General features: G+C 38.0%; 1 protein-coding gene across 1 annotated transcript; it reads left to right on the plus strand.

The window, feature by feature from the left end:
• The first annotated feature begins 539 nt into the window (after positions 1–539).
• Positions 540–9194, plus strand: slc47a3 (solute carrier family 47 member 3). The gene is made up of 17 exons (XM_055196644.2): positions 540–948; positions 1273–1374; positions 1479–1547; positions 1628–1776; positions 3288–3330; positions 3668–3712; positions 3787–3884; positions 3972–4069; positions 4217–4330; positions 5178–5245; positions 5324–5432; positions 7236–7311; positions 7613–7682; positions 7894–8026; positions 8101–8195; positions 8569–8611; positions 8694–9194. The coding sequence occupies exons 1-17, from the start codon at positions 826–828 to the stop codon at positions 8906–8908; spliced, it is 1650 nt and encodes a 549-aa protein (XP_055052619.2). The 5' UTR covers positions 540–825; the 3' UTR covers positions 8909–9194.
• The last annotated feature ends 7028 nt before the right edge of the window (positions 9195–16222 follow it).

The following is a 16222-nucleotide window of genomic DNA, read 5'->3' on the forward strand; positions in this document are numbered from 1 at the left end:
GAATGGGTTAATATATATCTATTATAGGCAGATATATCCAGCTTTAGTATAGACAGAATTTTATTGAATTATTTGCGTTAAAACTTAATTTTCTATCAGGTGTTACAACAAACCCGCTGTTTGTTACAATTTACCCCACCTATGAAGTTGTAACGTTTGCACTCCTCTTACTTTCTGTGTAATTGTACGATAACGGTAGGTCCCACAAACAAACTTTAAGTGTTCATTTGTAGCAGAGATGTGTGTGTTGATTGTGTAAAAACAAATTATTTATCTAACTTAAATATTGTTTGAATGATAAAGCCAAAGTCAAAAAGCATTAGGTTGTACCCCGCTCTCCACTACTAATACATAGCACATCTATATTGTATTTAGTACTATTATTTTCCACTTTAAAGGTCCGATATATCTATACATTAAAAAACATACAGTATCATGTGCATTGTGGTCATGGGACAAAACTGTTGGCAGTACCATACAGTATTTTCCATCCAAAAACCCAGTACAACTTACAGCCAACAGCTCCATCAAATGGTGGCACTACTGTATTGCTTAAATGATAGTCAATCTGACTGACTCTCATTATTAATGTTTAATTAATTATTATGACATAAATTCATATATCTGTCAGTAGGGTACGTCAAAAATATGTCCTTAAAACCAATAACGCATTTTTGGTGTGCGCTTTTGTATTGCTTCGACACGAGTTAATGATTCCCCATATGGGCCAGATAGATAATGTAGATTAGCTTTTACAGACACACGACACAGCCTGTTTTCTAAGCAACATGTTTCTGTGAATCAGCTATCAATTGAAACAAAAACATGAATACAGAAGATAATACACTCCACTCCACATGTCAAGGGTGTTTAAGATTTGTGAGAAGTTTTTTACCGAGGGACTTTAAAAGAGAAACTTTAAGCTTGTGCACTCTTGCTCTACCCGTGGTAAGTCTTCTTTTGCCAACCTTAAAGGGACAGCTCACATTAAAATAAGAATTCATTCACCATCATGTTGCTTAAACCAATGAGTTACCTTGCACCTTAAAAATTTAAATGAATTTTGATAACTGTGTGTGGCTAACCATCACTTTCCTTGTATATAATAGAGTGGACAGTCGGCTGTACATTGCAATTTTTTCCAAGAAATGAAATAAAACAGATTTATTTATGCCACCAGTGTCATAAAAGCATTTTACTTTCAAATTATTGGTCATATTACCATAACAAATTTGAAATCTGTTGTATGTATGCCATTTTACTTTTTGCTAGTTTCTGTCCAATCTGTCGGATTATCTAATATCTTTTGTAAGCACTGTGTTCTGTGGACACCTGGGAAAGGTTGAACTTGACGGTGTGACACTTGCCACTGCTGTGAGTGACTTATAATTACAAATTTATTTCTTTAAAAAAAACTATTTTGGCCATGATATTTAAGGAATGAATGATGATGTCATTCCCTGTGATGTCACTCACAGGCCATCAATGTTATGGGCGTTGCCATTGGTCATGGCTTGGCAGCAGCTTGTGACACACTGATTTCTCAGGTACATTTCTGTTCATATACTGTATACACACAAGCACAATGCAGGGTTTTGTTTGTTGCACTGCTGTTCTGTCTTTGCAGGCGTTTGGAAGTGGTAACTTACATCAAGTTGGTGTCATAACACAGAGAGCGATTCTGATTTTATTACTCACATGTCTGCCGTGCTGCGCCCTTCTTATCAATACAGAGTCCATACTATTGCTTGTGGGACAAAGCCCAGAGGTTGCCAGGTGAGTGTTGTAAAATAATGTGATAAGCCAATACGGCTGGTGAAAAGTATGATGCAGACAGACACATAGTGACCCTGAAAAAATAAAATACAACAGTTTAAGGCTACAGTATAATATTCTGTTGCGCCACCATTAAAGGCGGGGTGCATTATTTTTGAAAAACACTTTGGAAAAAGGAGTCGGGCCGAGTACCAAAACACACTTGTAGCCAATCTGCAGTAAGGGGCGTGTCTACTAACCAACATCGTTGCCTGGGTTGCGTATGTGTGAGGCAGGTCTATCAAATGAAGGTCCAGATTATATTGGGGTAGCCGGGTAGGGGTGTGTTTGTTTAAGGTGATTTCAAATGTTAACATTGGCTTTCAGAGATCATGCACCCCGCCTTTAAGGTCACTTAATTGTTCCATTGCTAGTATTATAAAGTCTCTGTAAAGTCATTTCAGAGAATTATTTCTAAACACATTATAAATGTTAGAAATTGCTGAAAAACGTGTGGACTATGTCGTAATGAATTGTGGGGTTATTTAATTGGAAGGACTGGAGCCAGGGAGCATGGCCCCACCCCTTATACAAACGTGAGCATCCATTCAGGTTGTAGCAATAAAGTTAAAGGGCACATGTAAAACAAGATGTGATATTAGTCTCAGATGTGTCCAGAATGTGTCTGTGAAGTTTCAGCTCAAAATACCCCTCAGATAATTTATTATAGCATGTCCAAAATGACCCTATTTGGGTGGGAGCTGTTTTGTTGTGTGTACCTTTAAAGGGGACATATCATGAAAATCTGACTTTTTCCATGTTTAAGTGCAATAATTTGGTCCCCAGTGCTTTTATCAACCTAGAAAATTTAAATAATCAACCCAGAAACTTAGATTTAGTAAACTATTCTCCACAAGCATGTGAAAAACTTGTGATGTCAGAAGGGGATAAGACCGCCCCTTTATCTGCACTATCCAACCACCCCACTGCCATTTAGAACAGAGATCAGCTCATTTGCATGTTAAGTGACACACCCAAGACTGCACATTCTATATCTGTATCTATATCTATATTATCTATATGATATTTTGAGCTAAAACTTCACATATGTACTCTGGGGACACTAAATAACTTTATTTGACATCTTAAAAAAGTATTGTGAAATGTCCCCTTTAAATGCAAATAAGCGACTGCTCCTCATTCTCTTACCAAAAGAGACAGTATGCGCTTTCAGTTAAAATAGATCTGATTTTGCAGAGAAGCGCATAAAAAAATAGCGGTCAGCATACAACTTGCTGAGAGCAGAAACTATGGAGGACTGTCAGTCAGCTGCCATGGGCGGGCTTTAGCAGTGTGACATCACATTGAAAGAGAATCAAAACAGTTTTAGTCCAATTGGGATTAAAAAAGAAGTAGTTGGTGGATTTTTTCATTGTAGGGTGGTTATGTTCACACACTGCCAACACACTAGTTTCTATTGAACCCAGAACATTCATTTCAAAACAGTAATTAAGAAACTCATTTCATTTCAGGGTCTCTCAGCTCTATGTGAATATTTTTTTGCCTGGTCTTCCGGTATGTACTTTTATACACCTTGTCTCTCATGTAGATTTATGTCTAAAATGAGTCTTTTTCCACTTCCTTTTTGGTCTAGCTCTTGTGTTAATGGACATATCTGTTGACCAAAACTTTAGTTAAATCAATGCTTTACGATGCCCTAGGAGAACCATTTTTGGCTGAATGGTTCTCTTAAGAACCTTTACCATCTGAAGATTATATAAAGGTATCCGTTTATCTGAGAAACCAAAAATGGTGCTTCTTTGGCATCGTTGTGAATCACCTTTATTTTTAAGAGTGCACTATTTAGGGTTCAAAATGTAGAAAATGTTATCATGTCATTTCTGCTCAACAGGCTTCATTTATGTACATTACTGAAGCGAAATATTTGCAGAACCAGGTAGGAGAAAGTCATTAAAATGTAATAGTAAGAGAAAGCATGAATGTGAAACTTAATGAAATCTCTTATTGCAGGGAGTAGTTTGGCCTCTGGTCATTACTGGGGTAGTGGCAAATGTTTTTAATGTGGTCATCAACTATATTCTCCTCTTTGTCTTGAATTTTGGAGTTCCGTGAGTGTCCATGCATTTTGAAATTCAACCACAGGACAGAATGTAATTAAAAGGTCATTTAACCCTAATGACCACATCTTTCTGCAGAGGATCAGCAGCTGCCAACACTATATCACAATATACTTTGGCCGTTTCATTATTTCTGTACATCCGATGGAAAGGTCTCCATAAAAACACCTGGACAGGTGAGTTCACTCATTGTAAAGAATCCCAAATCAATAAAAAAGCATCCGAATATTTCTCATGAATCAAACTATTTCTTCTAAATTTGTTGCTAGTCTTTTGTAAATGCCATCCGATTGAGTAAGTCTTTGTCATTTATCATTGTCTAGGTTGGTCAATGGACTGTTTGCTGGAGTGGAAGTCATTTATTCACTTGGCTATTCCAAGTATGCTTATGCTTTGTGCAGAGTGGTGGATTTATGAGATTGGAGGACTCCTGGCAGGTAACGGTGCATACTTGTCAAACTGTCACAGATGTGATATAGAAGCATACCTAGTTGTATTATATTCATCTGATTTTCGAAAAGTGTAGGTGTTTATATTTAGAAAGTCAAGCCTGATTTCACAAGAAAATGTACGTATTTTACAAGTTGGCTAATTCGTATGAATTTGAGTGAAATACAAAAACATACGATTATTATAAAAAAAAACCCAATTATGAAATCACACCCCGAACACTGCCCCAAACCCCAACGTCACAGCGCCAAAAGCATAGATATGTATAAAGGCTAGATGTGCTACGGCGGAGTCTCTAACGTCATTACCTGGCGGCCATTTTACCACAGGCAGTTCGCTCACTCGTAGCATTGAGTTTAATGGTGCAGGTACTTTTAAATGACCATAACTTGGTCAATTGTCTACCAATTTTCAAACGGTTTGGTTTCTTACAAACATTATTAACGTGGATATAATTCTGGATGCTTTAACATCTTTCATGAAATTTTTGCAGTGTCATAGGTACATCTTTTTTCGTTTATAACAAACCAAACTGCTTGAAAATTGATAGAAAATTAAGCAAATTATGGTCATTTAAAAGTACCTGCACCATTAAAACTCAATACTACGAGTAAGCGAGCTGCCTGTGGTAAAGATGGCCGCCAAATGCAGACGTTCCACTCAATTGGCCAGCAGCGCGGGCGAGACATCTAGCCTTTATTATACATATCTATGGCCAAAAGCATATTGTACAAAAATGTAAAAATGTGGTCGTACAAATTAATACGAATTAGCCATCTCAAAAAATGTACGAATTGCCATGAGATATGAAAATATATAATATTTTTTTTCCAGGTCTGATAAGTGAAGTGGAGCTAGGGGCTCAGTCAATTGTATTTGCAATGGCAAATATTGCATACATGGTACAGTATACATGAATTGTTTGAAAGCATATCATTTTAGTATTTTATGAAAGTTTAAAGCAGATTACCTGTGTTTAGTTTCCTATAGGTTTTAGTGTAGCAGGCAGTGTGAGAGTAGGAAATGCAATGGGTGCAGGAGATGTCGCCCAAGCCAAGATTTCTGCTAAACTCTCTATGGTTTGTGCAGGTAATAATCAGTTCTCCTCTCTGTTTTGTTAATGGGTAGTTGACATATTATAAACATAAGAAAATGTTAGTTAATTTCATTCATTATTAAAGGGATAGAGCGGCCAAAAATGACATTAAACCCATGATTTACTCACCCCGAAGCCGTCTGAGATGCATATGTCCATCATTTTTCAGACGAACAAATTTTCAGTTATTTTAGAAAATACCGGTACTAGCGCTATCGGAAGCTAGTTATTTTAGTTTATAAAGTTTTAAATATGGATATTTCTACAACGACAACACCGTGCGGATTGCCCTCGGAGGACCTTTGTTTGTCATCCTGGAGCGTTTGGATTTCTTTGGGGAAGGATATATGCACATTTTTTGGACTTGAAGGACGTGGACCCCGTAACTTTACTGTTTAGCAACTGAAAGACATTTTCTAAAATAACTGAAAATGTGTTTGTGTGAAAAATTATGGACGTATGCATCTCGGACGGCTTCGCTGTGAGTAAATCATGGGTTTAATATCATTTTTAATAATCCCTTTAATAATCATAAACATCCAAATGGTTATCATTTTATACAAGGTTATTACAATTTTAATCTAGATTTTATTGCAGGTAACCTAAGTTATGTGGTTGTAGATGGATTTTTAAAAGTCAAAATCTTACATGTGGCACTATTCATGAATACAATGCACAAATTAGTATTCCTTTAACTTAAGGAACCCTTTTTAAATATTTTACTATGTTCTTACCTCAACTTAGATGAATTAATACTAGTGCTGGGCATAGATTAATCTAGATTAATCTCATACAAAATAAAAGTCATCTTTTGCATAATATGTGAGTTTGTACTGTGTGTAGCACAAACACATACATATGTATACATTTAAGAAATGTTTATGTATATATAATTTTTTATTTATATATATAATATAAAATCTATACAAATATAAATAAATATATATACAGATGTAAATGTTTCTTAAATACATACATGAATGTGTGTGTATTTATATGTACATAATAATAACACATAGCACAAACTCATATATTATGCAAAAAATTCCTTTTATTTTGTATGAGATTAATCTAGATTAATCTATGCCCAGCACTAATTAATACATACCTATCTTTTTTCAATGCGTGCACTTTTAATCTTTGTACAGCACTTCGTGAATATGTTAGCATTTAGCCTAGCCCCATTTATTCCTTTGGCTCCAAACAAAAGTTTTATTTTCGTGTAACTACTCATGCAACAGTCTTTAAATAGGGAAACATGGAAGTGTTTGGTTCTAAATTCATCGTTGTTTGGATCCTAAGGAATGAATGGGGCTAGGCTAATTGTTAGCACATTCACGAGGTGCTGTACAAAGATTAAAAGTGCATGCATTGAAAAAGATAGGTATGCATTATTTGTCTAAGCTGAGGTAAGAACATAGTAAAATATTGAAAAATGGTGGCGTTATCCTTTAAGCATTAGATACACTGTAAAAAATGTCTGTAGAAATGACAGTATTAATGGGTATGACTGGCAACTGGCTGCCATTAACTTACTGTAGATTTTACATTTATGTTATTTACTGGCAACATTTTGTTCAAAGTTAAATGAACATGAAACATTTTTTGACTTTATCTTCTACAGTAAGTTACTGGCAACCGGCTGCAAAATTACAGCAAATTTTTTGGAGTGTACCTATTGTATAGATATGCAAATAAACTACTGTATTACAAAACATTTTCCATTATATTAAAATAGTTACAGTAGGTTTATTTGAAGTAGTTTTAAATACAATCTTATTCATTTTGATTTGCAGTTTCTGTTGCAGTGTTTTTGGCAACCATCATTGGTTCTACAAAAAATGTCATTGCTTATGTCTTCACAAATGATGAGTGAGTGTTCCCTTACATTTACACTTACATTTAAACATGATAGAGGGGACAAATAAAGAAAATACGTTTTCTCACTCACTCATGACTCACTCATAATTTCTTATTTTGTGACACAAACACAGGTTTAAAGTAGTATGACCTTTTGCGATACAGACACTGTATTTATGATGTATTTCAGGTCTTTAATCAGAAAGTGGTTTAAGCTGAACATTTAATATTTCAATCTCATAAATTTAATAGCTTTTAAGTTGTAAGCATTGATACGTAGAAATATTTTATTTTGTTTTTCTTCCTCTTACAGAGACATCAAAACGAGGGTTGCCACGGTAATGGTTTTATATGCTCCTTTCCATCTTCTTGATGCAACAGCGGTAAGTCATTAGCAGAGTTGTGTTAGTGCACACAAAATCTTCATTAGTGTGTTAAAAACAAAACAACAGTGATCGAGTTCATATCTTACTAATGTGATAATGACCATCTGACCAGAACGATGTGTTTCCCTCTATTTACAATAAATCCAGGACTAAGTTGATGGGGTAATTTGAGGTAAAATATTGATGCTTGTTGCTATAATCCAATCAGGCAGCAGGTGGCAGTATAGTAAGAGGTTTAGGCAGGCAGAAGATTGGCGCAATCTGCAACCTTCTTGGATACTATGGTGTAGGTTGTCCTATTGGAATATCCTTGATGTTTGCTGCTAAAATGGGAATTGTTGGTAAGGCATATTTTAGTCAATTTTTTTTCCATTTTACTATTATCCTGTCTCTAACTCACATTCATATCCTAAAGGTCTGTGGACTGGCCTGTTAATAGCTGTCTTTCTTCAGACATTCGTCCTTATTTTCCTCATTTTCAAACTGGACTGGGAAAAAGCTTCTGCAGAAGTAAGACATGAAGAACAAAAAGTTAACTATAAGTAAATATTTAAAGAAATAAATGCAAGCTAAAGATTTGTAAATAAAAAAGTTAGTTTGCACAAAAATTCACCACCATGGTTTTCCAAACATCTAATTTTTTATAAGAATAATTTTTCTAATACAACAGTTAATAATGACCAAATGATATGGTCTATAAAGTGAAAATTCATTATCTTCCAGTTAGAAGTCTAAAAGAAACCAAGTATTAAAAAAAGTTTTTGATAGCATTTATATAACTTTTTAAAAAAGGTTACATAAGGTTGGGTAAATAATCCTTTACATTTTATTTAAATGCACGCTAGTGATGCTTTTTCTAATGATATAAATATTCACTTCTAAGGCACAAATTAGGGCCGGTGTGCCAACGGGAATGACAAATAATGGTAATATGTTTTTTTATTATTAACAATTAGAAAGCATGTAAATGGGCAAATTAGGCTACTATAATCATTCCTCTCTTGACAGGTGCACAGGAGGAGAGTGTTAATGCTGTGAGCTATGTGAACACTATAACAGATATGGAGAGACTTGTAGTAGTGGAGCCCAGAGTCATACCTAGCGCAGGATTGCTGCTGCGACGGGGACTGGTTCTGGCAGCTATGCTTGTTATACTTTTTGGTGGCCTCATTACTAAAATCTTTCTTAACAGCTCATATCATAACAACCCATCCGGATTGTAGGTCTAGTAGACTGTAAACTGGTACATACATGGGAAATGATTGAGTGCCTTTTAAGCAGGTGTGCTGTTTCCACCATTTTCTCTGTTCATCTCTCCGGACTACATTGCCCATCATCCTCCACGCTCCCTCGCCAGTTTCGTGTTTGTTGTCTTCCTCACCTGCCAGCCACCACCCTCATTATCTCCATTCCATTTATGTGCCTTTGTCTGTTCTCTGACATATATAGTGTGTTTTCTTGCCAGTCTATCTGTTCCCAGATTTCTAATTAAAGTGGATTTTTATTGTGCCTCAGAGTTTCCAGTCTACTCTTTCCACACGCAGGCGAAGAGAAATCCTCTTAACAGTCTCACAAACTGCTTTAGGTAGTTTCATCTCCTGACAATAAAGAACATTAACACATATTTTTACCCCAGTAAAAAAAGCTTGCAGCTTGTTATCCAGTTTGATTAGAAATCCTTTCTGTCTCACTAAAGCCATTGTTTTGTGGATATTAACCTGGAATTTACCCATCTGGATCAAATGTAGTGAACAATGGTAAAGTTAATTTGTCAAGTATATGGTGGTCAATAAGATCTAAAAAGCACATACATCCATTAATTGTTATAGTAATCCAAATTACTTCGGCAGGTAATAAATGTCTTCTTAAGAGAAAGGATATGTTTGTAAAAGAAAGCGATTAATATGAAATAATTTTGTGATTAATAATTTGTGTAATGCATAAAGATTAAACTTGGTATAGACAGTTTCATCAGACGCACCTGCATTGTCTTGGTTAAAGTTCTGGATGGAACTTAAGTTCCGGTTAAGGGTGCTTGGTTTTGCTAAAAATCTTAATCACAATTTTTTTTGTAAAAATATGGTGAAAAAATATTCAAATAGGGTGGCATACTGACGATGTTGAATTTTATAAGTTCTCTGCATGTCCTGTCATTCTGTAATGGTTTTGTTCTGTGTTTACTGGTGTTCTGTGTATTTTTGACTTTTATTTTGACATCCTGTTCTGTTTTGGCTTTTATTTTGATATTCATCATGCCATGTTTCAGTTCACACTTCCTGTCTGTCTGTATTTAAGCACTTCTTGTATAGCTGTTCCTGGCTGATTATTACATTGCCCCAACCTGTCTGTTATCTGAATCTGTTATCTGTATCTGTTAATCTGTTTTGGTATCTGTATCTGTTCCTGTTTTGACCTGTGCCTGTTATTTGGATATTGCCTGTTTGCCGCCTGCCCTGATATATTTTGCCTGTCTTTGGATTTACGATTTTGGATTAACCCTTTGGATTTGTTTGCTGGCCCTTTATGGGATTTTACAATTAAACACCTTTTGCATATGGATTCTCATCTTCATCGCTTTCATTAAAGCAACCCCCGTTACAGAATAATCAGCCAACCCGGAATCCAGCAAAGGTTTGTATCTTCCCACCAGCACTATGAAACCTGTTTTTGCACTGCTTGCACTCCGTCAAAACCACCGACCCATTGAGGATTATGTAAGTGACTTTCTGGAATTATCTAATCAAGTACATTATGATGAGGAAACATTGAAACCCATTTTTTACAATGCTCTTGATGAATGGCCACGCTTGTGTATGCCCCATGATATGTCTGCCTGGTCCCTGGAGAGTTATATTGACTTTGCCCTGTTGTTGTGTGGCTCTCCCTTCACGGTGGGTGTTGCGGATAGCAAACCAGAGGCTATTCCCAACACGCCACACCATGTCCTGCCTGTTCTACCCACACCTGTACACACCATGCCTGCTCCCAAAATGGCCGCCACCATGCCTGCTCCCAAAATGGCCGCCACCATGCTTGATCCCAAAATGGCTGCCATCCTGCCTGTCCCTAAAATGGCCGCCACCCTGCCTGTTCCCAAAATGGCCACCATCCTGCCTGTTTCTGCACCTGCACCTGTTTTTGAGAAAACAACCACAATTCCTGCACCTGTGTTTCGGAGGGCTGTCATCACCACCACACCTGCACTTATGAGGGCTAGTATTCATCCTGCACCTGCCATTAAGATGGCCGTCATGCCTGAACCTACCACCGCTGAGGTATGTCTCTTGGATTTTAGACTCTCAGAATTTGCCATAGCCCTGTGGTGTGTTTTGTCTGCCGTTTGTTCTGCTGTTCCCCATGTTTCTCAAGGCCCTGAACCCGAACCCCTGGACTCATCTGATCTGCCCGTCTCATCTGATCTGCCCGTCTCATCTGATCTGCCCGACTCACCTGATCTGCCCGACTCACCTGATCTGCCCGACTCACCTGACCTGCCTGATTCACCTGATCCGCCCGACTCCTCTGATTCTTCTGATTCATCTAATTCATCTGATTCGTCTGTCCTGCCTGATTCACCTGTCCCATCTGATTCGTCTGTCTCACCTGATTCACATGATTCGTCTGGCTCACCTGGCTCACCTGTCTTATCTGACTCACCTGGCTCATCTGATTCACCTGGCTCATCTGATTCATCTGATTTGTCTGGTCCACCACCTGGGACTTCGCCACCCTGGGCTTTGGAAGCTTTTCCAAGTTTTTTTTGGGGGGGGGTAGTACCCGGACACAGGAAGGAGGCAGAGGACGCCGTGGCGGAGACCGAAGTGGACTCTGATCCTTCCTCTCCTTGTGACCCAGGTCCAAGCCTGCCCCATGACCCAGGTCCAAGCCTGCCCCATGACCCAGGTCCAAGCCTGCCCCATGACCCAGGTCCAAGCCTGCCCCATGACCCAGGTCCCAGCCTGCCCCATGACCCAGGTCCAAGCCTGCCCCATGACCCAGGTCCCAGCCTGCCCCTTGACCCAGGTCCCAGCCGGCCCCATGACCCAGGTCCAAGCCTGCCCCATGACCCAGGTCCAAGCCTGCCCCATGACCCAGGTCCAAGCCTGCCCCATGACCCAGGTCCAAGCCTGCCCCATGACCCAGGTCCAAGCCTGCCCCATGACCCAGGTCCAAGCCTGCCCCATGACCCAGGCCCGCATCTGCCCCATGACCCAGGCCCGCATTTGCCCCATGACCCAGGCCCGCATCTGCCTCATGTTCCTGGACCATCCTGGCCATATGACCCAGGACCTCTCCTGAACTGCCCTGCCTTCGCCAAGAGGTCCTGGCCCGCCCGCCCACCCTCTATTGGACTGTATGTTTTGTTTGTTGGGCTCCGGGAGTCGCCCTTTAGAGGGGGGGTTCTGTAATGGTTTTGTTCTGTGTTTACTGGTGTTCTGTGTATTTTTGACTTTTATTTTGACATCCTGTTCTGTTTTGGCTTTTATTTTGATATTCATCATGCCATGTTTCAGTTCACACTTCCTGTCTGTCTGTATTTAAGCACTTCCTGTATAGCTGTTCCTGGCTGATTATTACATCGCCACATCCTGTCTGTTATCTGAATCTGTTATCTGTATCTGTTAATCTGTTTTGGTATCTGTATCTGTTCCTGTTTTGACCTGTGCCTTGTATTTGGATATTGCCTGTTTGCCGCCTGCCCTGATATATTTTGCCTGTCTTTGGATTTACGATTTGGATTTACCTTTGGATTTGTTTGCTGGCCCTTATTGGGATTTTACAATAAAACACCTTTTGCATATGGATTCTCATCTTCATCGCTTTCATTAAAGCAACCCCGTTACACATTCTCAGTAACCGACAAATTTTTATTCCTTTAAAGGACAAGTTCGGTATTTTACACTTAAAGCCCTGTTTTCAGATTGTTTATGATGAAATAGAACGGTTTTGACTGAAATTTGGACATATGATGCTGGCCTGAGAATTTTCCGAGAGTTTCACTTCCCACCTTTACAATGGCTGCATAGGTGCACAGGAACAATCCTTCCTAAAATGCAGTAAACTTTTGTTTACAAAGACGTGAAACTCACCGAGTGGTCAGGGGTGTTCACTGATATGCTAACACAAAAATCGCTGCAAAAGATGCTTTCCAACAGTTGTTTCATTGTAGTTTTTGTCCAACTCCATTGACTTGTATTAGATTTGCTGTGAGGTACGGTATTACTATGCGCCGGGAACTTTGTTTGTATTCTTGCAATTGGCAAAGGTGGATTATCGCCACCAACTGGGCTGGATATTATTTAAGCTCTCAGCGGAAGAATATACGGGTGTGAGGTGTTTGGAAAAATAGGTCCACAAGTTTACAACGAAACACCTAAAACACCTGTTGGAAAGCATCTTTTGCAGCAATTTTAGTGTGAGCATATCAGTGAACACCCCTGACCACTCGGTGAGTTTCACGTCTTTGTAAACGAAAGTTTAATGCATTTTAGAAAGGATTGTTCCTGTGCACCTATACACCCATTGTAGGGGTAGTGGATGATACAACAAAAACCTAAAATTCTCGGGCCAGCATCATATGTCTGAATTTCAGTCATAACCGTTCTATTTCATCATAAACAATCTGAAAACAGGGCTTTAAGTGTAAAATACCAAACTTGGCAAAATATAAAACATTGCTCCTTATACTCAAGCCTAGCATCAATATGGGGCTTAGTCTGCCCTGCGATGGTCTCAAACAACCCCCATCCAGCCAAGCATTATTTGCTATCATTAGGCCATTTTAAAGTGGGCTTTACCCCCCTAAAATTTTTGTGATTGCTAAACGCCCACTGATGCTGATGCTGTGTGACTCCCCTTCCACCACCCAGTTTAAACATTTTGGTGACGGGGCTGCTTATAGCCTACACAGCAAAACCACCAGTGTTGATTTTACAGAGTTCGCTACTCTAGAGTGGTCAGGTGTTAGTTGTAGTGTTCGTTTATAATGTATCATCACTCACAGTGTCAGAAACTTCCACAAGGGGGTGTTGCTTTCCAGTGTTCCAATAATTACGTTTGCGGGGAGTTAAGATTCACGCCACGCCCCTTCTTTCTGAAGCGGGAAAGTCAGTTACTCAGCATCGACCGACCTGGACTCACGTTACTGAGGTAAGTCAAATAAGTTAAATATGATGGTGATAAATGTATAATAAACTGCAAATAATCCGTGTAGGTTTGTTAAATCGTTAATATTTTGGTGAGTGACCGCAAGGAAATCTTTAAAATTGAACTGAATTTCAATTTGTAATTGGCTGACGTTGTTTAATCGGTTTAACGTTAACGTTACCTCATGACGGTGCAGTTTTGTTTAAACAATGCAATGAGTTTAATTTTTGAGTGATTTTGGACAAATATGTAACGTTAACCAATTATTATTAAGAGACTAACGTTATTAAATGTGCTTTCTTAATTTTGTATTGAGGTAACTTACACTACAATTTGTCTAACATTACATAATTAATAAATTCTATAATTCTGTATGTGCTCGACGTATTTGCAAAACAACGCAAAAATAGCTAATTTTGTATTTACGGGTACATTTAAACAGTTAAGTTAGTGCAGTTCTTTTACGTTCAGGGTGGCGGTTTCAGATTATGGTGTGCGTCAAGCACTGTGGGCAGAGAAACATGATGCAATGCAGGTGTTTGTGGTATTCAACCTTTATCACTAACTCCTTAATTGTACATTTGTCACAATATCTTCATTTTAGAGACTGTTAATAAATTAGACTTTGGGGGTTATTTTCGCTGTTTAAATGTAATTAAATTGTGAATGTTAGTTATTTCTGCTTGTTACACGCGGTGTGGTAAATGGCTGTTTCATTCACTTCGTGAGAGAAAATGATTTGCTTGTTTTTCCGCCTAATGTAACTTGTCTTAAAATGTAGCATTTTAAATGTGTGCTGCTTCTTTCAGAGTTCACACACGGGTATGTCTGCATTTTGAAGGGAGTAGGGCATAGGGATGGTGACTAACGATTGGAATTCGCCCTAATAGTGACGGATAGCTGGAATTGGATTTGATTGGTTGAACCGCGTTCAAAGCTGTTCACGCGCGTCTGACCTACGTATGACGACGCATGACCACGCGCGATTTGAATGCACACCTTTACAGAAGGTAGAAAATTAAGGAATCGCACGTGAGCGCGTTAAGGTCTATAAAGGTGGATTCATGGGAATACATTAAAAGAACACTCATCATCAATGTACTAAAACCTGTCCTGAATAGTTTTTGTTAACCAAGTCACTCACCTAAGCCTAAGTTTTTTTATTGCATATATTTTTGTTAAATTACTTTATAATAAGATGCAATAACTTTATGAAAAACATTTTCATATTTAATCTTATAGTAAATTTTGTTTGATAATACAAAGTTTTTTATTCAATCACTATTTCAGGTTTGGAACATGCTGCTGAAGTTGGTTACCAGGGCTCCAGGAAATGTATCAAACTGCAGGATTGATTTATTTTTGCTCATTAGTGAAGGTGATTTTTTTTTCACTGTTCATTTATTTGTTGCTTCCTTACATATATAAATTTGTGTTTTGTCATAGGTGGTAAGCCAAACTGACTGTGGACTAACGTATGCATTGTTGATGACACTGAAATCGAGGAAGACATTTTGCAAGATGTGCTGCTTACAGCTAGAGGACAAAATGAAGGTACAGTGTGATGATTATCTTTTGTTTTATAAAACTAATTTTATATTTATTTTTCAGTTTTTGTGTGTTCTTGTCACCAGATGCAACAAGCAGCTTCTGCCACTGTCATTTACCATCTGAACTTGACCAAAGTCGTTCCAAGAAATCTAAGACAACAGATGACTCCATGACCGAGGTAAAAGAGTACACATAGTATTTTCACTATGCATAATTAAATGTGTGTGAAGAAGTAACATGCAAACATTTGTTGTGTTTTGGAAGATGGTAATTTGTTAAGCAGAATAGTGGAAGTCCTAGTCAACATTTTTGTTGCACATATTGGTAAATGCACTTCATTATTTTAATTTAATTTGTCAAAATACATGCTTTCATAAATGATGACTTTCAAAATCTTTATTCATTTGTCAAATTGAAATGTGTCTGTCATCTTATGTATTAGAGGTCGACCGATATGGTTTTTTCTCTGGCCGATGCCGATATTTAGAAATCAGGGCAGCCGATGGCCGATATGTTTGGCCGATTTTCTATATGTACATAATAATCAAAATGTTCTCATCATTAGCAGATATTTTAAATGTAAAAATGTCACTATTTAAGTCAAAGTATTTTAAAAAATTATGACTGGTCTTTCTGAAGAGTTTTACAACCTCCTCTGCAGCATGCATTTATCAGACACAGATATTACCTGACACTCTTCTGTCATCATCTTTGATCAGTTTTTTACCATGGGTTTTACTGCTTTGTAGGATAAAATCCTTATTTGGTAGACCTGATAAATTATTTATTCATCATAAAGTTAACATAGTAAATGTCTATGTTTTTAGTTGAGACTGTTA

The sequence above is a fragment of the Misgurnus anguillicaudatus genome, chromosome 24 (genome assembly GCF_027580225.2).
Source record: "Misgurnus anguillicaudatus chromosome 24, ASM2758022v2, whole genome shotgun sequence".
NCBI lineage: Eukaryota > Metazoa > Chordata > Actinopteri > Cypriniformes > Cobitidae > Misgurnus > Misgurnus anguillicaudatus.

What these genes read in the sequence shown, in the direction of transcription:
- slc47a3 (XM_055196644.2), top strand. Translation starts at nt 826, where the DNA reads ATGAATACAGAAGATAATACACTCCACTCCACATGTCAAGGGTGTTTA. An exon ending in CGAAATATTTGCAGAACCAG is followed by an intron (nt 3,713 to 3,786) that starts GTAGGAGAAAGT and finishes CTCTTATTGCAG; the next exon opens with GGAGTAGTTTGGCCTCTGGT. An exon ending in ATCTTCTTGATGCAACAGCG is followed by an intron (nt 7,683 to 7,893) that starts GTAAGTCATTAG and finishes TAATCCAATCAG; the next exon opens with GCAGCAGGTGGCAGTATAGT.